Consider the following 23811-nt stretch of genomic DNA (forward strand, 5'->3'; position numbering starts at 1 on the left):
GTCTCTTTAATCTTCACCACGAGTTCTCTCATTCATGAACTACTATAATGTTATTATTACCCAGAAAGTTTTAATGAATCACAAAGCCTTTTTTAACTTGGGAAAATGAGGAAATAACAAGAACTACCTCTTTGGACTTAAATATGACAGACAACCAACAAGTGTTATGATGTAGAAGGAAAAGAAACCCACAAATAATTTTAATAGTCAAAGAAAATTAATGTTTCTTACTATATGAGAAAAAAAAATTTTTAAAGTGGAAATAAAACCTCAGGGAAAAAACCAGATCCAGAAGAGGATGGTTAGCATCGTGAAAAGTCTAGAAAGCTATGTAACCTGGAATGTTTGTCACAGTAAGAAAATATGTCTGTGATACTATGTGAAATAGTAGACTTAACCTACACTCTAACTTAATGTGAAGATTAAATGAAACAGTCTATGTGAGATGCTTATTAACACCAAGCCAGGAATACAGTAAACACTGAAGCAAAGGTAGCTCTCTATTAGTAAAGTGTGGAACAACGGAATAAACTACCTTACCATGGTAGTTACTAACTACCTAGTAATGGAAGCAACAGCAAAAATCTAGTCAGTGGTAGCAGGGATAAGAGCACTATAGGCATAGAGAGAACTCTCCAAGATACAGGATTCTAGAATTCTATCTGGATACATCCAGTCCTAAAACTCTAGAATCCTACCTATCACAGCCACAATTACGTTGTTATAAATCAATCAGTACTTCAGAACCAAACCTGTTCATTCGTTTACAATAAGGACTTCTTGGTCCCGCAGAAGATAATCTATATCTTGGTCTTGCAGGAGAAGCTGGGCCAGTGTAAAATATGTTGGGCTTTCTCTGGTGACGAGGTTCTAAAAAGAAGAATTATAGGTATGTGACATATTAAGTAGTTATGAAGATAATTTTGTTCTTCACCTAAATACTTACAAAGGTGCTGCCTTCCATGAAAATACTAGTACATATCTACCAGACTATTTTACTGTTCATGTTTAAAGTCATTTATGTCTGCAGGGTTGCTATTGAAAATTATATAAAGCACAGACACCCACCCAACCAAAACATACACTGGCCATAAACAACCATTATGATTATACTGATGCATAACAGCTGGTTATCAGCCCTGCATATATATGCTCATTAGGACTGAAACACAACTGTAACATAAATCAAAAGCAGTCTTATTTACACAAAGTGAAAAAATAAACTAAGTTGAAAGCTATAAAATCTAAAGTAAGTAAAGACAGACATGAAATTTCAAAATGGCCCAATTATTTGCTTTGGTCAAGGCTAACATCTAACTTTCTTGAAGTAATGACTTCTTGCACATTTAGGATAATTTAAGAAAGACAACAGCCATGGATATTCTACAAAATGAAAACATGAAAAATAAGAATAACAGAGGAAAAGCAGTAAAGATAAAAGTAATATAACTACATCTTCTCCTAGGACAAATATATGTAACACTTACTTTCCAATGGAGCCTGGTAATAAACAGTAGCTTTTCTCTGTCTAAGATAATATCGTTTCTGATTATCTTCTTCCCCATCTTCTTCATCTTCATCGTCATCATCTTCATCATCTTCGTCATCATCTTCACCATCATCTTCATCTTCTTGGTCTTCACCCTCTTCAGATGATTCTACAGTTAAGAAACATTTACTTTCAGAATACTCACCAAAATGTTAACAATTTTTAATAAAGGGGAATTGAAAGAGAAAGAAAGAGACCCTCCTTTAAAAATTTACTTCTAGATTGCTCATAGAAATGATTCTTTCGCAGCATTAAATGAAGATTTTAAAAAATGAAGTAAACTATAGAATTAAAAATAACTAGAGGAAGGAAAAAAGGAAATAGGGAAAGATGTTTAAAGGCTACTGTCAGTAGTACCAAACTAAAGTTTATGGTATTGCTGCTGATTTCATTAATATAAGTGACTATGCTTAAGTTTCCAAGTTAATTTAACATGTTGACAAATTAAAGTATCTCCTCACTTAGCTTTTTCCTTTCATTTTTTCATTTTTACTTATTTTTAATTTTAATTTTTTTTTTTCAACGTTTATTTATTTTTGGGACAGAGAGAGCCAGAGCATGAACGGGGGAGGGGCAGAGAGAGAGGGAGACACAGAATCGGAAACAGGCTCCAGGCTCTGAGCCATCAGCCCAGAGCCCGACGCGGGGCTCGAACTCACGGACCGCGAGATCGTGACCTGGCTGAAGTCGGACGCTTAACCGACTGCGCCACCCAGGCGCCCCTTAATTTTAATTTTTTAAGTAGGCTTCACACCCAGTGCAGAGCCCAACACAAGGGCCCGAACTCATGACCCTGAGGCCAAGACCTACGCTGAGATCAAGAGTTGGATGCCCAACTGACTGAGCTACCCAGGCACCCCAACTTTTGCCTTTTAAACTTAAGTTTTAAATTCCATCCAGCCCTTCTGGCTGTCACTGAGCTACACAGAGCATAACTCAAATATTTACTTACAAAAATGTAAAACACCCTCAACAAATATTTAAAATGCATTTCAGAAAACTGGTTTTCACTCAAGAAAAGTTCTAATAAATTACAGTTGTAATTCCTAACAGAAGAGCAAAACTTAATTTTAATCACCTTTCAACTAAAATTGGTAGAGATGTGTTGTCTATAATGCATTATATAAGCAAACCAGGTTTATCTGCTTTAGATTTGTAGATTTCAAGTACTTTCCCAAACAAAACACACTATCCTTTTAAGCTTTCCCCTGCCCTTTTATTTCATTTTATTTTTTCATTTTTTTTTTTAAATTTGAGAGCGAGAGCGAGAGCGAGAGCGAGAGCGAGAGCGAGAGCGAGAGAGAGAGAGAGAGAGAGAGAGAATCTTAAGCAGGTGCCATGCTCAGCACGTGACCTGAACCGAAATTAAGAGTTAGACGCTCGGGGCGCCTGGGTGGCTCAGTCAGTTAATTGTCTGACTTCAGCTCAGGTCATGATATTGCGGTCTGGGAGTCTGAGCCCTGCGTCGGGCTCTGTGGTGACAGCTCAGAGCCTGGAGCCTGTTTCAGATTCTGTGTCTCCCTCTCTCTCTGACCCTCCCCCATTCATGCTCTGTCTCTGTCTCAAAAATAAATAAACGTTAAAAAAAAATTAAAAAAGGAAAAAGACGCTCAACCAACTGAGACACCCAAGCGCCCCTCCCCTGTTCTCACTTTTAAATTATGACCAATCCTTCGATCTCTCACAAAATACCAATAATGTCACAGCTTCTGAATAGAAGAGCTGAGCTATATTCTACTAAATAAAAAGTGCTGAAATTCAAACCCAGAAGTAAAACAAAAGACTAACCCACACTGCCTTCTTGATTGTCAGTTGTTTCCTCATCAGTTCTTTGAATACCTTTTTGTTTTCCTCTTGTGTACATATTAAGATTCTCCTAAAAATGTTTAAACAGAAGCCATTAACATTTAGCATATTTATTTAAAAAATTCAGTAGGACCTTCCTATCTTGCTTAATAAAATGAAGATATTTATAGCTATAAACTGTTAAAACTCCAGCAATATCTAGTAACTGATCAAACAAATGCTGAACAGTTTAAAGATGTTGAAAACAATGAATAATTTACCAAAAATGGATAGGTACTATAGAAAAAAGGTTAAATTGGAGATCACTAAATCAGCCGTGAAACAGGAGATATTCTTTTTTACTGAAGTGTAGCTGACACACAATGTTGCATTAGTTTCCAGAGTGAGGAAGGATATATTTACTTCTTCTGTTTCATTAAACACTCCCAAGTCTTCAAGTTCCCTCATTCGCTGTCTACGCATCTTCTTCATGTCATCCATTTTTTGAAGTACAGCTTCAGCAGTGCTTTAAGAAAATTGACATAAATATAAGCTAAAACTGTAAAAGAGTGGTACAGTTTTAAAAGCTTGATTTTTCTCCCATTATATTTTTTAATTGCTGGGATTTTAAATATCTCTATACAAGGCACTGATTTACCTGTGTAAAAATATTCTATAACTTTTTTCCAAGAATTTAAAGATCTATATAGAATTATTCAAAGTCCTCTAATAATCTTTCTCCCTTTTGCTTTACACAGCTGAATGCATTAAACACTCAGGCTAGTTGAAATTTATGATCCTTCCCCAACAACAAATTATGCCACCTAAATCATCTTGATCTAAATAATTTTTACTTACTTTGTTATAAGTTTGTCAAACAGCACAGATTGGTTCACACTACTGTAACGACTTCGAATCCTACAACTTCGGCGAACTTCAACATCACCATTCTCTTCATGCAAGCGTTCTTTAGTTTGAACAATGTTTCTAGTCCTCAATGACCGAGTAACCGGAACCACTTTGTCTTCAAGATGTGTAAATGAAAATAAATTGAAAGATTTTAAATAATGGCATTTATAAAACAGTTCTAAAATGAACAATTGAATAGCTACACTTTCGTGTAACAAGATCATAATATCTTGAACTTACCTATCTTAAAAATATTAGGAAACAAAAAAAAAGTTACAGCATACACCTACCATACGATCCAGCCATTCCACTCCCCAGAGAAAAGGAAAGATATATAGTACAAAGATTTGTGTTCAAGGCAGGTTTCTGATAGCCCCAAACTGGAAACAACCCTAATGTCCACCAAAAGATGAATAAACAAATTGTGGGAAATAACCTAAGTGTCCATCAATGGATAAATGGATAAAGAAGATTGTAAAAATATACACACATAAAAGAATACTATTCAGCCATGAGAAAGAAGAATATCCTGTTGTTTGGATATTCTTCCAAATACCTAAGGTCCATGGATGGACCTTGAGGGCATTATGCTAAGTGAAAGAAATCAGTGAAAGACAAATACTGTGTAATATCACTTAAATGTGGAATCTAAAAAAAGCCAAAATCGTAGAAACAGATTAGGATGTTGGTTACCAAGGCCTGGGAGGTGAGAGAAAAGAGGCAATGTTGGTCAGAATACAAATTTCCAGCTATAAAATAAATAAGCTCTGAGGATTTAATGTACAGTATAGAGATTATAATTAATATATATTGTATTATATACTTCAAAATTGCTGAGAGAGTAGATCTTAAATGTTCTCACCACAAAAAAGAAATAGTAATTATATGACATGATGTTGGTGTTAGGTAAAACTATGACAGTAATCATTGTGCAATATATAAATGTACCAAATTAACATTTGTTGTACACTTTAAACGTACACAATGTTATATGTCAATTATATCACAATAAGGCTGGGGGAAATACACAAATTGTGGTATATTCATAGAATACTCAGCAAGAAAATGCAACAACATGGATGATATTCAAAAGTAATTATACTAAAAGAAAGCCAGACAAAAAAGTGCATACTGCATAATTTCATTTACATAAAACTCTAGAAGATGCAAACTAAACTATAGTGATAGGAAGCAGACTGGTGATTGATCAGGAATCTTGGGGTGTGGAAAGCCTGGAGAGGAGCTGGGGGTATGATTATAAAGAGGCCTGAGGAAGTTTTTGGCAGTGATAGTTATCTTTACCATCTAATTGTGGTGTGGTTTCACAGCATACGTTTGTGTCAAACCAAACAAACTGTATACTTTAAATATGTACAGTTTACTGTATGTATCTCAATACATTTGTACACAAAATATGAACTACAGGTTTTTTTTTTTAATTTTTTTTTTAACGTTTTATTTATTTTTGAGACAGAGAGAGACAGAGCATGAACGGGGCAGGGGCAGAGAGAGAGGGAGACACAGAATCAGAAGCAGGCTCCAGGCTCTGAGCCATCAGCCCAGAGCCCGACTTGGGGCTTGAACTCACGGACCGTGAGATCGTGACCTGAGCTGAAGTCGGACGCTTAACCGACTGAGCCACCCAGGCACCCCTGAACTACAGGTTTTAAATGTGAAATGACTTTAACATTATTTACCTTCTTTGCACTCTTCTTTTTTCTTATCAGCCTGCTGTCTGGCCAATTGCCTATATAAAAAAACATATTAAAAATTTTAAAATAATGGACATAATCTTAAATCCCATATTTCATGATAACTAAAAAATAGGGTAAAAAGTTAAATCAGCTTAGAGAATACTAAGATACGTAAAAGGCTAAAAAACACTGAAAAATAAAAATCTTTAGAATATCTATGCTCATGTATGTTTAGTTACGGCTAAACAAACTCTGAGAAGCCTGTTGTGAAATTCAATGATACATGCATGAACTCTTAAACAGAATTAATCAAAGTATCTTCGTTAAAACAAGAAATTATATCATTAACCTAAGTATTTGGGTATAACTGAACTGTAAGTATTGAGCAAAAACAAGACAATGTGTTTTATATCATAGGAATATAGTTATTGCACATCCTTGAAATATTTATAACTATAAACAGAACTAATGTCCCTTAGTGATATGTTAATTTCCTTCTAAAAACATTTGCTGGCTACTCACTTTATGACCTGCATTATCATTCACCTGCAGAAACAGTCCCATTTATGAATCAGATATCCCACTTACAAACTGGCAGACAGAATCTACTGAGTTGGAAATTAAACACTTTCAAAGGCTTAAAAAAAACAAGTACCCTCCCCTAATATTTTTTCCAAAATCCACTGAACAAACAAAACAGTTTATCTCATTAACTTATTTTTAGGGACACAATTTTCCATACCTAGATAGCTACATCAATCAACCTATATGTCAAGCTATTTGCAAGTGGGCTGGTTATACACATGGGATTTCAAATGTGACATTTTAAAATAAAGTGGAACCATCTTATCCAAAAGTTAAATCATGTGTCCTCACAACAATGTAAGTCATCATTAACTCATTATCTCTTTTGGTAAGAACCAAGAACAAAATAAAAACATTTGAGCAATCCATCAACAGGTCAGGGCTAGCTTGTTCACAGGCTCATAGACATTTCTCATAAAAGAACCCCTCCCTCCATACCATGCAGGTCTACACTTCCTATTAGTCCCTATTTAATGCTAGAACACAATGATAAAACAATGTTCTGTCCCCCTCCTCTCCTCTCCCTCCTCTTTCTCCCTTTCTCACCTCCCTCCCTCTCTTTTTTCTCTGCCTGTTGGGGAATGGGAGCACCTCTCCCCTTGCAGGGGTTGATAAACTTTTTCTTAAACAGTTAGATAGTAAATATTTTAGGCTTGTGAGTCATAGTCTCTGTCACAACTACTCACAAAAACAATTCTAACAACGAAGCAGGAAAGCAGCCATAGGATGAATGGGCATGGCTGTGTTCCAATGAAACTATTTACAAAAACAGGTGTCTGGACTTTTCTCAACTCCTGCGAATCTGATAAAAGCTACAGATCTTTTCTACCTAGAAAACTGCATATACACATACAAGTTTATATCTTCTTTCAGAGGTTTCATATGCCCCCTGAAAACTATGATTATTGGACCATAATTAAGAACTACAGGACCAAAGAAATATAGATCCTGCCCTCAAGGTACAGTTACTCAAATCTTTCTATATTAGTCTAACAGTCTTAGTCCCCTGGTCTTTGAGCCTTAGAGAGAAAACAAAAGAGACGGAGGGACATAGAAAGAAGTAAAGAGATTACTATACTCAGGCAAACTAGCAACACAAAAAGGGTCACCCTGGTAAGAAACAGGAAACTACATGAAACAAAATTCAACAATACTGTAGGCCACTTTATCTAAGTCTTATACAAACAGATCCTGATGTTATCACTATGTAAAATAAGTCTTTGTAATAATGATCTTAATTCAGAGATTATTTAAGATAGAAATTCTTCCCCTCAGAAGGCATATAAATGGCCAATAAGCACATGAAGAGATATTCAATGTTATTAACCATCAAGGAAATGTAAATCAGAACGACAATGAGATACTTTCACACCCACTAAAACGGCTAAAACCAAAAAAAGATGGACTATGACAAGTGTTGACAAGGATGTGGAAAAACTGGAACCCTGATACACTGTTGGTGGGAATGTAAAACGGTACAGCTGCTTTAGCCAACTGTTCAGCAGTTCCCCAATGTCCCAGAAATTCACTCCTAGGTATATACCCCAAATAATCAAAACCCTATGTCCACACAAACTGAACACGAATGTTCACAGTATCATTCATAACAGCCACAAAGTAGAAACAATCCAAATGTCCATCGTGCAACGGAATCTTATTCAGGAATAAAAAGAATGGAGTGCTGATGGGTACTACAATAAAATGAACCTTCAAAACATACCAAGTGAAAGAAGCCAGACACATAAGGCCATAAATATGATTCCATTTACATAAAATGTCCAGAATAGGCAAATCCATGGAGATGGAAAGTAGATTAATGGTTCCTAAGGGGCCAGTGGGGAGGGAGAAGGAGGTGGGAGATAATATAACAGGATTTCTTTCTGGGGTGGTGAAAAAGTTCTGAAATTGGACAGTAAGCGATGGTGACACAATATTGTGCATATTCTAAAACCACTGAACTATATATTTTAAAATTGTGAATTTTATGGTATGTGAATTATATCTCCATAAAGTTATTATTTAAAAACAATCTGAAAAGACAGGAATTCAATATATTTTAGAAGGAATCAAATTTAAAAATACCAAGTCACTCATCTTTAATTCTATTTTAAAACATTCCTTTATACATTTTGAACATAAGGTCCAGCACAACTTGAATAAGGTACAGATTTTTTATTCATGTTTCACAACTTGAATAAGGTACAGATTTTTTTAAAAGATAAAGACTTTAAGGACTTCCAACATTAAATTTTTTTGACTATGTACAAGCCAAACGAGACATAGATTTATTTACATTTTATACAAATAAAACTATGAAACTGACCACTAACAAAAATATTAATATGAGGTTTTGGCTGAAATAAAATAGCCATTTGCTGTGTGAATATGGTACAGACTGCTATCAGTTTCTCTTAAATTTGGTTTGTTGTATGTCATGACTCAATTCATCCACTTCTCTTTTTGAAGTATTCCAAACCTTCATTTCAACAGCATGTCATGACATCACATCCATGGCTTTCTCTTCAAAGCATTATTTATGTATTAAGGTCAGACTCAGTTTTTATCTCATGAGCCTGAGATAATTCAAGCAGTACTAGTTACTGCCAACTAGTTGTAAACACAAATGTAGGGCCTGAAATTTTATGACTATTCTCTGCAAGGTAGCAATTTAGATGATCCAGAATGTCAACTGTTACTTCAGATCATGAAATAAATTTTAAAATTCTCACACAGAATCCATGGGCCACTCCCCACACCCCAAGAAGACTTGAAGTTTCAGAAATACTGGGGTAGTTTAAATTGTATTTCAATCCTGTAAGTTGTACATTTCTCCCCCCACTTTAGCATCTCTGAAATTAGGGATGTGTCTTAAAATTGATGGAATGTCATAGTTTAACTTTCGGTGTTTTTTTTTCTCTTTTACTGTCTCATGAAATAATGAGTGTTTAAATTGCTGCTATCTTGGATCCCATGAAATACAGTAGTAAACATGCCATAAATAATGGATGAAAAAATGGATGCAAATTTTAAAATGTGTAATGAAAGACTATTTAAACAACAGTAGCAAAAAAATAGTAACAAAAACAAATTTAAAAGGGCATGATGTCATTTATCTGGAAAATCTGCTACATAAAATAATCAAAATACACTTAAGAGGAGGGTTCTAGTCCTATAAGTCATTATGAGAAATTTATGAGAAGAATTAATATATAAAACAATTATTTCATCAAAAGAAATTTATTCTAATTAGCACTTTCCTGCTCATTTATGTTAGGCCCACCAAAGTGGGAGGAAAAGTAAAGGTTTTTAGCTAATTAAATTTAAATCTGCCCCTAACCAAACAAATCCAAGTTCCCTGAATCACCTATCTAAATTCACTAAAACTAATTCCTTGAGTATTAAAATGGAATTCATGCCACCTACCTCAGGGTTCTTGAGAAATGAAATTTAAGTATGTATAAAGCATCTAGTACCCTTAGACAAGTAAAGAAAAAAAAAATCATGTTGTCTCCTATGTGACTGCTCTAGAAGCATACTAACACAAATTCATAAATAACTCAGAATTGATTTGCTTGATAGCAAGCAAACAGAAATATAATTCCTATTTTGAATAAAGGCTTTGTATAATTATGAACAAAACCACATATCATAAACAAGTTAAAATGAAAAAGTCACAAATATACTCAAATAGTCTCAAGCAACTTTGTCAGCTGCACTCACACATATCACAAATACTCTCTGTGAACAAGAAAATAAAAACAAACCTGGTACATATTAAAATTTTAATTCAATGATATTCATTTGTGGTAATTTCATTTCATGTTGATGATTGGTCAAGAATACACTTAAAAATTAAATGCAAATCCTAAGTTACTTTAAAACTATTTTGAATTGGAATTCAACCATCTTGTATTACCTTGTAAAATGCCTTCCATTAGCACGTTTCTCTGTTATTTCCATATTCTTATCAAAACTAGAATCTGAAGAATTCTGTGCATTTTTTCTCAAAGACCTTAAGGCACGCGTCCGGTGGTAGGTTTCAACTTCCTTAACTGAAGACCCATCCTTTAAGAAAAATTAAGAAAGCCATCTAAGTTTTTCTTCAAACTCTCTAGTTAAACTCCTAAGAGTTTTCTTTGATTACAAGTTTTTAACAACTGCTTTTTGTGCAGAATCATTTTGTGCAGAAACAATCATTTCATGATAAACAAATACCAGCAATATCTATGGAATAGCTAATATAAATTTTATTGATGGTTTGTGGCTCTATTTCATAGCAAGTACTCCAGGGAATAAAGTATATAGTTTATAACAAATGCTCCTTTTAGGCTATAGAAATAAGAAAGACCCACACACAAACCATTGCCTGTCATGCAACCACTGGCAGCAACTTTAAGATAACTGGACCATCAGAACTATAATTTGGGCTTGGATGACAAAAGGAGTTATTACCATCTCTTTCACAGTTTCACCCAGATGATGCAACACTTGAATTAAAAAATTGTTTATGTATGTTAATCTGTTATAAAAACCATAGTGCTCTACGTAACTTTATTATTGCTCAACAGACTAGAGTTTCTCTTAGTGGGCTGCTTTATGAGCTACAGAGCTTGTCATGAAGTATTCAAAAGTTCATACATATCTCTCTGAAATCATATAAAGGCTACTTTCACATAAAAATAAAAGGCCAAAGTACCTAACAAGTCTCTAATTACATGCCATACTACTCTGAAGATTGGTAATTCTAGAAAAACAGGCAGTATTTTTAAAAACCTGCAACATTAGTGTACCCCCAACCCCTTAGGCTGGCTTTACCCAGTCATTTCATTTTGTTTTATCAAGACATTTTATCGTTTAATTTTGCTTTGAGCACTGGTTCACAAGTAAAATAAAGATATGTAAACCACAAGGATTTGTGTTAAGAATTAGACGGGTACTTCATAAAACATTAAGTGATATGAATGGTTTGATACCACTTTTATCAGTGTACCTACATGTAAGGATGGTTGAAAAAGGAATACCTTACACTTTTAAGTAGGTGTATTATTTTTAAAATGAACAGCTACATCTTAGATGGGTATAGTATAACAAGACTTTCTAAGAAAAATTTTATGGGAATCTATTTCCAGATTCTCAACTTCCATATGTACTTAAAAAAAAAAAAAACAAAACTGATTTGCGTGAAGGCATCCTCTTCCATTTACCTTTCTCTCATTTTACAAAAGAAAGTCATGTCTCTCACTCATTCTCCATCTTACCATTGTGGACTGCCTCAAGGCCTTAAAAACCTTCCTAAAGCCAAAGAAAAACACTAGTGCAGGTGTTAAGAAAGTGAATGACAAAGCAAGGCAACAAATCCTTTGTTAGGTAAGGTAGTTTCTAATTTTCTGCTTTCAACAAAACTGAAAGGAGACCTAATCAAGCTAAGAGACCATGAAAAAAATTTCTGGGCTAGTGTTTTTCGGCATACAAGCCAGAAAGTGGCACTGCTAAACTCCTTTTATTACTGTCTACTTACTTATATGAACAATGTTTCTCATTTCTCAGTGCTTGCATTTATAAAAACAATGAAACTAATGACAAATATGATCTTCAGCAGTAAATTCTTCCACAGATATATGGGTGGGGGGACTTCAACCACATGAAATCCTAGTGAAATCTTACTTTCTATGTTTAATCATTTTTAATCAAAATAGGTATGTTTTTGCTGTTTGAATCAATTGAATATTAATAGATTATATTTCTTATAGCCTTGTGATCACAAAAAAGTGTAAAACACTTCAAATTTTTACAAGTACAAAAGGACACTTTAATTACTTTTAAGTACAAAAGTATATCAAGATAAAATGCTGTGGGTTAAGTGAATTGAGAATACGAATTAAAAGAGAGGAAAAAAAAGAATTAAGATAAAATTTCTGGCTGTTAAAGAATGTGTTTATGTATTTTTTTAACGTCCAAGACAAATATTAAATAACTACGATTTTTAGATTCCAGTGGATAAAAAGACCGATGTAGTAGTTTTATTTTTTTAATGTCAGCACTATAGGATGACAGAAATGATCCCCTTCCTAACTACTTAAACCAATCAGGATGGGAGAAACCTTAGATAGCAAAACCATTTTAAGGGAAACCTTTAAAAGTGCAAGAGAATACAGAGAAACTCTTAGAATAAAACATGGGCAAAAACTTTCATAACATTGGATTTGACAATGATTTCTTAGATATGACACTGAAAGTACAGATAACTAAAGAAAAAGATCTGGAATTAATCAAAATTACAAACTTTTGCGCCAAGGATACTATCCACAGAGTGAATGGAAACCCATGGAATAGGAGAACATATTTACAAATCCAATTAACTGACAAAGGATTGATATCCATAATATATAAAGAACTCCTATATTTTAACGACAAAAAACAATAAAAGAAATGGGAAGAAGACTTGAATAGATATTTCTCTAAAGAATATATACAAACGGCCAATAAACACAAAAAGATACCAAACTAGTCACAGAGAAACACAAAGCCAACCTACTAATGAGATGTCACTTCACACTTGCTAGGATGGCTATTATAAAAAAGAGAAAATAAGTATTGGTAAGTATGTGGAGAAATTGGAACCCCTGTACATTGGTGGCAGGGATGCAAAATGGTACAGCCACTGTGGAAAATGATATGGCAATTCCTCAAAAAATTAAACACAGAATTACCATATGATCTAGCAATCCTGCTTCTGGGTATTTACTCAAAAGAAGTGAAAGCAGCCATTTGTATTCTCATATTCACAGCAGCATTATTTACAATAGCCAAAAGTAGATGCAATCCAACTGTTCAATGATGAATGGATTAAAAAACTGTGGTACTTACAGTAGAATATTATCCAGCCTTTAAAAAGGAAGTAAATTTCAATACACTGCTATAATGTGGATGAACCTGAAGACATTAGGCTAAGTAAGATAAGTCACAAAAGGACAAATATTGTATGTTTCCTCTTATGTGAGGCTCCTAGGGTAGTCAAATTCCTAGGGACAGAAAAGAATGGTAGTTCATAGGTGCTGGGAGGATGGAAGAATGGGGAGTTACTGTTTAATGGGTACAGAGTCTCAGTTTTAGAAGATAAAAGATTCTAGAAATGGAAGGTGATGATGGTTGCAGAACAAAATGTACTTTAAGGCTACAAAACTGTACACTTAAAAATGGTCAAAATAGTAAATATTATGTTATCAATGTTTTATTACAATAAAAAAAGAAAGTAGTATCATCATACTCCTGAAGATAATAAAAAAGGTCTGTTTCCATAGGAAAAAGAGAGGGAGGTGCTAACTACTGGGAAAAAAGATTCCCTGAAAAACTTGGAAGACTTAATTTTGTAAGTGGTATAAGTCAATCTTTGATTTGCATAGTGAGTAGCTTCGTTCATACTCCCTAAATAAGTGCTAGGCATCAAGAAAAGCTTTCCTTAACTGTTTGGAGAAAAAACAAAACAAAACAGATTCTTGGGGAATCACCTACATAGAGGTACATAATGGGGAGTTTTAAAATATCAGTTTTCAAAAATGTTTCTTACAAAAGCAATATAAAAATAAAAGCAATACATGCTCATTATAATTGGAAAATGAAGAAATGCACAAAGATGAAAACATCACCCTTAATTCCAGCTACCCAGGATAAATGTCAACCTTCTGGTGTATTAACTATTCTTTTCCTATGAAAACATATTCACACGATATTTAAATTGGACTATTATTTATGTTTTGTAACTTTTTTCTAGTAACACAAAACATTTCCCATGCCCTGAAATACTATTCTAAAAATCTTCTAAAATGAATGACTAGTATTCCAGCCATTACATGAATCAATTTAATAAACTGCTTAATGAATTATATTTAAATTATCTGCAATTTTTCGTGTTATAAATACTTCCAGATGGGTTATCTTATAAACATCTGATTTCCTAAGGAAACTAGCACAGTTATTAAACCAAAGTCACAGTTTAATATAGCTTATCAAAATAATTTTCAAGGGGTAAGTTAAATGCCAACTGTGCATTAACATTTGATGATAGAAATGAGTACTTTCACTTTCTATTTTTTACATTTTTACAACATGTATTACTAGAAAAAAATTTTCTAAGAGTAAAAAGCCAAGAGAAAATGTGCTGAATCTGAAAACTAAACCTGGAGATGTAGTGTCCTCATTTATTTTTTTTTAAATCTACTTAAATAATGAGAGCACTGATAGTTCTTTAAAGTGGAGTTTTAAAAGAGGAAAAAAATATTTTGTTAAGATTTTTCAGTCTCTTATAATCTTGCAGAATCAGTAAGTTAGTTCAGGGAAGAAGCAACAACAGAACAAAAGCTTTTCCCTAAAGTAGAAACAACTGCGTAATAGAAATATTCTAATATGTTTTCCCACAAAAGACCAAGCTCATCCAACCTTTAAATTCCTAACAAAAAATATGTATGTGGGTCAGTTGGTTGAGTCAATTGAAGTCTCAATCCAACCACTGAAGTGTAAACAGGATTTTTAAAATCACAGTTAAAATACTGACGTAAAATGTATTCATCTAGACATAGGACCCCTTGAAAGCTTGATCAGCATATTCTAATACACAATGGTATACATGTTATACCTAGTATAGCAGTGATATCCCTCCTAAGCTTCATCTTTTTTTTAATGTTTATTTTTGAGAGAAAGAGGGAAGGAGGGAGAGAGGGGGAGAGGGAGAGGGGGAGGGGGAGAGGGAGAGGGAATGTATGTGTGCACACTAGCAGGAAATGGGCACCGAGAGTGGGAGACAGAGAACCCAAAGCAGGCTCTGTGCACCATCAGCACAGAACCCAATGTGGGACTTAAACCCAAGAACCGTGAGATCATGACCCAGGGAAAAGTTGGACGCTCAACGAACTGCGCCACCCAGGCACCCCTCTCCTTAGCTTCATCTTTAAATAAAGGTGTGTGGGGTCCAGTCTTCAACATGAATCTATTCCACAAGCTCCAGCAATTTGATTTCTACCTCTTCAGCTCTTAAAATAGACCTAAAACTATCTCCCAATAGCTAAATCCAATGGACTCCGCTCTACTCCACTGACTTCTATGGAGTTGATCACTCCCTTCTTTAAGTGCTTTGATCCTTTGGTTCACATGATACTTAAAAAAAAAAAAAAAAAACACCTAATTCATTCCCTTCTCATCCTTAAAATATAGCCATTACTGCGGATCTTCTTAAATATATTTGTGTTTTGCTATGTCTTCTATTCAGCTTCAAGAATTTAAATTCAAGAATTTAACTATCACTTCTATACAGGTTGACTACCAAAGATATATAGTTCTAACTTCTCCCCAAACTCTAGCATACTCCCAAGGGTCTACTGCACACCTCTTTCGCTGGAAACACTGCCTTCCCTCTCTATCCGAATAACTCTCAGATTTCTTGCAGTATAATTTGGCATTTTTCTCTCTGTTCCTTCTAGTATCACTTTAACTTAGCCTCTAGTTTTCTCTGCTTTGGTTTATTGTGTTAACAGTGTACCAATTAGGAGCCCAAACTCTTTTTTTAAGTAGGCTTCACGCCCAGCAGAGAGCCCAGTGCAGGCCTTGAACACGTGACTCTGGGATCAAGACCTGAGCTGAGATCAAGAGTCAGATGCTTAACCAACTGAGCCACCCAGGTGCCCCAAGAGTCCAAACTCTTAAAGACAGACTGTCTAGGATTGATTCTTGGCATGTCACTTAGAGCTGTACAATCTTGTCCAAGTTATATAAGGTCTTTGTGCCTTGGTTTCCATATCTGCAACGAGGATAATAATAGTTACTTGATAAAGCAAATGTATGTGTGTATATTACGTACCATGTCTGGCACGTAGCAAGTGCTATATGTTAACTGGTAGCTATTAATATTATAATATTTTAACTGGTCTTCCAAACTCCAGATTTGTTGACTATAATCCATCTTTTTTTTTTTAAAGTTTATTTACATATTTTGAGACAGACAGACCATGAGCAGGGGAGGGACAGAGAGAGGAGAAAGAGAATCCCAGGTAGGCTCCACACTGACCGTGCAAGACTTGAACTCACAAACTGTGCGATCATGACTTGAGCTGAAATCAAGGGTCAGATGCTTAACCACTGAGCTACCTAGGCACCCCAATTATAATCCATCTTAAACACTATTTTATCAGATTCCTGTTCCAAAAGTTGCAACTTCTAAGCATAAAATCAAGGGCCAGTCTTTAATAGAACTAACAAAAATGGACTACCTACTGTTGCTTCAAAACAAGTATACTCTCTTGAATTCAGAGCAGCCATGTCATTCAACTTCAAGGTGCAACATTCATTGCAACATGTCAAAATATCCCTATTCACGCTTTGTGATACTTCACTAAACTGTACACTTTCCATTTTTCTGTGTTGTGTTATACTTCAAGTTTTAAAAACTCTTCCATATGTTGTACATCAGTGTCATTTGCAGTACTTTTCAAACTTTTAAATAAACAGACTTTAAAAGTACCTTCTACATACCACAGCACATTTTATTTTACCTAACATATAGAACAAAAATGTAAACACAAGCTAAAAGTAATGTATAATCATCTACCTGCTACTATCTATGACATACTATCCCCTACTATTAGCAAGAAACAACCCTAAATTTAGTGAATCAAAGAGCCTCGGAACTGTGAAAGCACAGAAATAGGCAATGGCTAGTCTGACTCTGGGGGAAAACGAAACCACAAAAAGGGCATCTGAATGGGTGAAAATGCTAGATCTTGTGATCCAAATACAATGAAAATAAAAGCTTAAAAAAAGAAAAAAAAATTTAAACAAAACTTCAGAGAACACATACCAGTCAGGAGAAAAAAACCCCAGCTGAGTGAGATAATATTCAAAATGTGAATATAGAATGTGGTTTTAAATAGGTGACTATTAAGTATCTTCAGAAACTGAAAATAAAGTCAGCTTCTGAGATGAGATGAAAATACAAGTTAACAAATTAATATGAATAAATTTAATCATCTTTAAAAGTAACTTACCCTAAGAAATGATCTGTCAATAAATATGTGGCTGAAAAGACAAGAATACCTAAATACTCAGAGTGATCAAGAAGTTAAGTTTCTGAAATGCACAACTGATGTCAAAAGCAACCTGTAATAGAACCAAATATATTGAATGTAAGCCCCCAAATTAGAAAATATTCCAATCACAAAGGTATGTTTCATTTTTGGTATTGGTGGGCTTTGTGAGGATGAATACATTAACCCTTAGGACTACCCTTTTTTGTTTTTGAGCCAATCCCATGCTAAGTAACCCTCAGAATACAATTTGGTCTATGGAGAATTTATAGAAGACAGGAATACTATGTCTCAAAAAGGCATAATCCCTACTAGAAATCCTGGCCTGGGGAAAAAAGTCCTTTTCATTCTACCAAATCCATCTGAGTGCTAACTGTTCAACCACCACATACCACTGATATGGCAATTATGGCATATAGTCTCTGTACATTGATGTGTTAGGTGTCCTCTGCTAGACTAAGTTCCTTCAAAGCAAGGACAGTCAACAATAAACATTTATTATGTATCTAATACACTCTAGGTTCTATTCTAGGTCCTGGGAAAACAATGCTGAACAAAAGGTCAAAACCCTGAACTGTACAGAGTTACATTCTGATTTTGCAAGACACAAAATGTTTTAAAAGTAGAAAATTAATAGAATGTGTCAGAAAGTGATAAGGAAACATAAAGCAAAGAGAGAGATGAGAGTGATCTGTAATTTTATTATTTTGTGTGTGTGTTTTTAAGTAGGCTCCATGCCCAATGTGGAGCTTGAAGACCCTGAGATCAAGAGTTTTATGTTCCACTGACAGAGCCAGCCAAGTACCCCAAGAGTGGCTTGTAATTTTAATAAGGTGGTTAGAGTAAGCATCATTGAAAAGGTGAAATTTTAGCAAAGACTTGAAAGAGACAGGTTCTCCTGTGTAGAACCTGGAGTGCCATCGCTTATCATAAAGGTGAATTTGAGCAAGTTATTTTAGTCTCTCTGCCTCAGTTCTCTCATCTGAAAAACAAAGATTATCATATCAACCTCATAAGAGGATTGAGTTAACAGTTGTGAAATTCTTGGAACACATTAAGTACTATAATTTCTGAGATTCTTTTCATTAAAAAAAATGTAAAAGGTAAAGCAATGGGTCATGCAGATATTCAGGGGAAGAGTACGCCCAACAGACGGTAGAGAAGTATAAAGGCCCTGGTATTCAAGGAGCAGGTAGAGCAGTGTAACGGGAATACATTAGGTTTTGCAAAAAGGAAAATGGGAGAAGACGTCATCATAAAGAGAAAGGGGGCACCCAAACTTGTAAAACTTTTAGAGATTTTTGAGCACAGAAGTGATCAACTGCTTCTGACTTTTACAAAGATCACTCTGGAAGCTATATTGAGAACTGATGGTTGTGGAAGAGGATCATTATATACTAACTAGGGTGGAAAACCAGGAGGCCAGTCAAGAATCTATTTTAACAACCCAGGGAAGAGATAATGGCTTGGGGCTATTATGGTGACAATGGAAGAGCTGAGAAGTGGTCGGATTCTGATTGTATTTTGAAAGTAGAGCCAACAGAATTTACCAATTTGAAATGAGGAGTCAGGAGTCTCAGGTTTTTGGCCTGAAGAACTGGAAAGATGGAGTGAGCATTAAAATGGACTGTGGCCTTAATTGCTGACAGTGACTGAGTCCTAACTATCTGCCAAGTGTTCAAGTAATCTCCTTACATGCATGATCACATTTAGTCCTCACTACCCATGTGGTGAGTATCACCTCTTAACAAGTTTATAAACCTGATTATTACTAAGCTGAGATTCAAAACTAACAGTTGTCTTAAGCACCTGTATTACTTATGTTCAATACGTCATTACAATCACAGGATCTAGCACTTTCAGAAGACAATAAATATTCAGTAAGTATTTATTGAAATAATTAGATTTTCTGAACACAGGTTAATAAGTCAAGTGACCCAAGTTCAGCGCAGAAGTGTCTGGCCTCCTCAGATCTCAAGCTCTGTCTGTGATTGAGAAACAGATCCTGAAAGTCAGGAAAAAAAATTTTTTTTTTTCAATTCAGAATCACAACTTCAGAGATTAAACAGACTTTTTCACTCCCCTCAGTAGAGGAACAACCAGTACAGGGTGCCTACAAAAGATACGGATAACCAATTTCATACCGTGATCACTCCCTTAACTATGTTTTGTCACTCTCTCCCCCTTGGCCTCTGACTTTCCAGTTCCTAACCCTCTCTCTGGTGCTATTTTTCTCGGCCCTATGTCTACCCTCCCTCAAACAGAACTAGACTACTTCCTGCTGCCTTAAGTTTTCTAGTGTTGCTTCCTCAACTTCTCCACCCTTTTGTTAACGCTGTCTCCTCCACCTGCGCCTCCTCCAGAGGCTGCTGTAGGGGGGTGGAGGGACCCTCTCTCCTGGCCTTAAATCTACACATGGAAAATCCTATCGTACTTCAGATCTCGAAGGAGAAGCAATTCTTTCAAGAAGACTTTATTGCTCCGCCCCCTTGGAAACTTCCCCTATAGACATGGTTTATAACTGCAGCATGATATAACAGAAAGGGAAAGAAAGGTTTTGGAGGCAGAGGGTCCAAGTTCCAATTTTAGATCTACCACTTACTGGCTACCTTCTAAAGTCCATTTTTTCGTCTGTAGGATAGATAAGCATAACTACCCATTTTCATGGAGCTGTTACGAGGCTTAAGTGAAGAAGGTGTACGTGAAATGTTGGTCTCCGTCCCTCCACATTATGCAACCTGGTGTTATTCGCTGTGCTATTACCGAACCTCTCTGGATCGCAAATGAAGGTCAGGGAACCTGAATGACCATCCTTCTACTCCTGTGGCCCCTAAAACATCTATTGTGCATCCAGTAGGGCGTCCGTAAACGCGTGCTGCCCTCCACAGATGCGAACCTAGGGCAGGCGCCTGGGCGATAGGTTAGGGAGATGGGTGAGATGGGGGTGGGGGCAGCCCGACAAATCAAGCTTCCAGAGGGCTTCGGTTTCCTCGTTCGCGAAATGAGCTAGTGTCGAACTGCTCAGCCCTCTTCCACACAGCCCAATCTCTTGCCCCGACCCACACCCACCGGGGCTCCGATCTTAGGAAGCCTTCCATTTTACTTGTCCTCCGCAACATTCCTCCCACCCCCCCACCCCCCACCAACTGTCACCCGGACCGCGCCGCCCACCCCCCAGCCCCACCCGGGCAACCGGCCGCAGGCAGTCCCGCAGGCCCGGCCCCAGGGGCCCGCCCCGGCCGCTACTCACGCCCGCCGCGGTAGCGGTGACTGCGGACTGCTCAGCGGCACGGGCCGAGCGGAGCCGCCTCCGGCCGATCTGCTCCAGGCTGAGAAACTCGTTGGACAGGTCCAAGGGGTCGGTGGCCGAGGAGGCGGAGTGGCTGTGCAGCTCTAGGCTGCTGCGGAGGACCACCATCTTCCCTCTCTCCTCGGAGGGCGTTCGCGGCGGGAGACGGGGTCCAGTCGGTCCGGCAGCCGCACAGGCTCTTCCGCGCTACGAATTCTGGCGCCACAAGCTCCGCGCCAGCGGCCGCAGCGCGCGCACCCGGAATCCCTCCGCCTCCTGTCCCGCCCACGCCCCTTCACTAAAACGGCGGACCCGAAACTTTCCGCCGATCCGCTGGGCGAAAGACTTCGGGCCGAAGTTGAGGAGGACCTGCACTGACAGTGACCTGGACATGAGCGGACGGTGGCGGGAGAATGCTGACTTCTTTTTTTATATAGTTCCGGCTCCCTGAACTCAGCGGAGGGAGACGGTCGGTAGCGGCACGAGCTCCCGTTTGGAATTTTGGCGCGTGGATGTCGAGGGAGGGGGGTAGGGAGGCTCCTCCGGTTCTGATTGGCTGGCAGGGGTCTGGCGGCTCCTCCCAGCCCCGCCGGTCACCTGCCTTCAGTTTCCCGCCACGCAGGATTCAAATGCAAAATGCTGAGTCCTTGACTGGAGCGGGATAAAGCCCTTGGCTTAAACAGGTTTTGACTTTGATCCTTAAGAGCTTCTTACAGATAGCTTAACCAAAACTATTTACCTAGCAAAAGAAAACAGAAAGGGACCTAAAAGCTAGCCTGCAGAGTGCTATAGTTGAGGCCGCAGATTCTCTACCCAGTGCTGCCGCATTCCAGCTATACGCTCTTGAGTAAATTATTCCTTTGTGGGTCTTAATTTTCTCATCTGTAAATTAACTGTAATAGTAATAATAGTAATAAGAATAATAATACCTGTGGATTTAAGATATTCTACTTTAGAACCGTGTTTGCACATAGGAAGAGCTCAATAAATGTTTGCTACTATTAAACAATTACAGAAAATGGCTTCTCTAAGATACAGCAGTTACTTGACTACTTTGAAATAGATAACATGCTGAATGATCAGAATGTGAGAGAGGAGTTCTGGTGAAACTGAAAAAAGCTTTATTGATTTGGATAACTACGTTTCCTTAATTCGACACTTATTAAATATTTATTGACAATCTATTTTGTGCCAGGCAGTATTCTAAACACCGGGGATGCAGCAGTGTATAAAAAGAACAAAAATGCCCTCGTGGAACTTAAATTCTGGTGGAAGGAAAAAGACAAGAAACTAAGTAAATGTTTGTTATTATAAGTGTTGAAAAGAAACATAAAGTAGGGAAGGGCAAGGGGAGAGGGAAGCGTACAATTTTAAACAGGATGATTAAGGAGGGTGTCATGGATAAATGTAAGCAAAGACCTAAAGAAAAGGAGAAGGGAAAGGAGAGGGAGTTAGACACCAAAGAAGAAAGAGCCTTTATGAGTAGATCCTGAAGGGCTGTGGGCCTCAGCTTTAAGATTTTCTCCTTTTTATTACAAGTGACATGTAAAGACATTACAGCATTTTGAATAGAGGGGTGACCTTTTCTGACTTCTTCAAAGAATCCCTCTGGCTGCTACATGGAAAATGCAATCTTTGGGTTTATTTAAACTAAAAAAAAAAAAATGTTTATCTGAACTTCCGATTTCAACGGGTGTCCTGTATTTTTATTTGCTATATTGGGCAGCCCTCCTTAGGAGGCCACTGCAGGTGTTCAGGCAAGAGATGATGGTGACACAGACCAGTGTTAGAGCAGTGGAGGTAATTAGTTGAATTCTGGGTGTATTTGAAGTCAAGAGACAAGTGAACTTGCTGATTAATTGGATTTAGGTGTGAGAGAAAGCGAGGCATCAAGGATGACTGTTTTTATTTTTTGCTTGACCTAATGGAAAGAGGACGCTGCACTTAACTGGGATGGGGAAGCAAATTTGGAGGGAATGTCAGGAATTCCTTTTGATGCACGCTTAAGATAGACAAGTTATTATATATTATCTATGTTCTGTACTTAAAATTTGGCCTTTGAAAAAGTTTTCACACATATGCTTTATGTTTACCACAGCATTATTTGTAATGTCGAAAAACTGAAAACGGAAAGGTCCTTCAGTGAAGCCTCACTTAAGAAGGATGCTATACAGGGGCATGTGGGTGGCTCAGTTGGTTAAGCCTCCGGCTGACTCGTGGTTTTGGCTCAGGTCATGATCTCACAGTTCATGAGATGGAACCCCACATAGGGTGCTGTGCTGACAGCAAGGAGCCTGCTTGGGATTCTCTCTCTCCCTCTCTCTGCCCGTCTCCTGCTTGTGCTGTCTCTATCTGTCTGAAAAATAAGTAAACGCTAAAAAAAAAAAAAAGGATGCTATGCAGTCATTAAAATTATGTAACTGTTAATTTAATTCTATAAAAAGTTGGGCACAGTGCATTATAGCTTGCTAAGAAACTACGAAGAAGCATCATATGGTTCCATCTTTGTTTTAAGAAAGTATGTGCGTGGGGGGTGGGGGTTCCTGGCTGGTTCAGTCGGAACATGCACCTCTTTATTTTTTTTTTAATTTTTTCAATGTTTATTTATTTTTGAGAGAGAGAGAAAGAGACAGAGCATGAGCGGGGGAGGAGCAGAGAGAGAGGGAGACAGAATCCGAAACACGCTCCAGACTCTGCGCTGTCAGCACAGAGCCTGACTCAAGGCTCGAACTCACAAACCGCGAGATCATGACCTGAGCCGAAGCCAGATGCTCAACCGACTGAGCCACCTGGAACATGCAACTATTGACCTTCGGGCCCCATGTTGGGTATGGAGATTACTTAAAAATAAAATCTTAAAATGTGTGTGTGTGTGTGTGTGTGTGTGTGTGTGTGTGTGTGCGCGTGCGCGCACGCGCGCGCACATTG

General features: G+C 37.1%; 1 protein-coding gene across 2 annotated transcripts in view; it reads right to left on the reverse strand.

Annotated features, from left to right (window-relative positions):
- ATAD2 (ATPase family AAA domain containing 2) overlaps positions 1 to 21099 on the reverse strand; it is a 68511-nt gene extending 47412 nt beyond the window's left edge. For both annotated transcript variants that reach the window (XM_047074152.1, XM_047074151.1), the window contains exons 1-8: positions 20845 to 21099; positions 10439 to 10587; positions 5941 to 5990; positions 4193 to 4358; positions 3758 to 3860; positions 3338 to 3425; positions 1488 to 1658; positions 753 to 870 (exon numbers count right to left, since the gene is read on the reverse strand). In XM_047074152.1, the coding sequence (XP_046930108.1) occupies positions 753 to 870; positions 1488 to 1658; positions 3338 to 3425; positions 3758 to 3860; positions 4193 to 4358; positions 5941 to 5990; positions 10439 to 10587; positions 20845 to 21012 (1013 nt within the window). In that variant the 5' untranslated portion in view covers positions 21013 to 21099. The remainder of the gene's footprint in view (positions 1 to 752; positions 871 to 1487; positions 1659 to 3337; positions 3426 to 3757; positions 3861 to 4192; positions 4359 to 5940; positions 5991 to 10438; positions 10588 to 20844) is intronic.
- Between the last annotated feature and the right edge of the window lie 2712 nt (positions 21100 to 23811).

This window comes from Lynx rufus, unplaced genomic scaffold, assembly GCF_022079265.1.
Source record: "Lynx rufus isolate CCGP_SWC_20201006 ecotype Redwood Valley unplaced genomic scaffold, mLynRuf1.p SCAF_12, whole genome shotgun sequence".
NCBI lineage: Eukaryota > Metazoa > Chordata > Mammalia > Carnivora > Felidae > Lynx > Lynx rufus.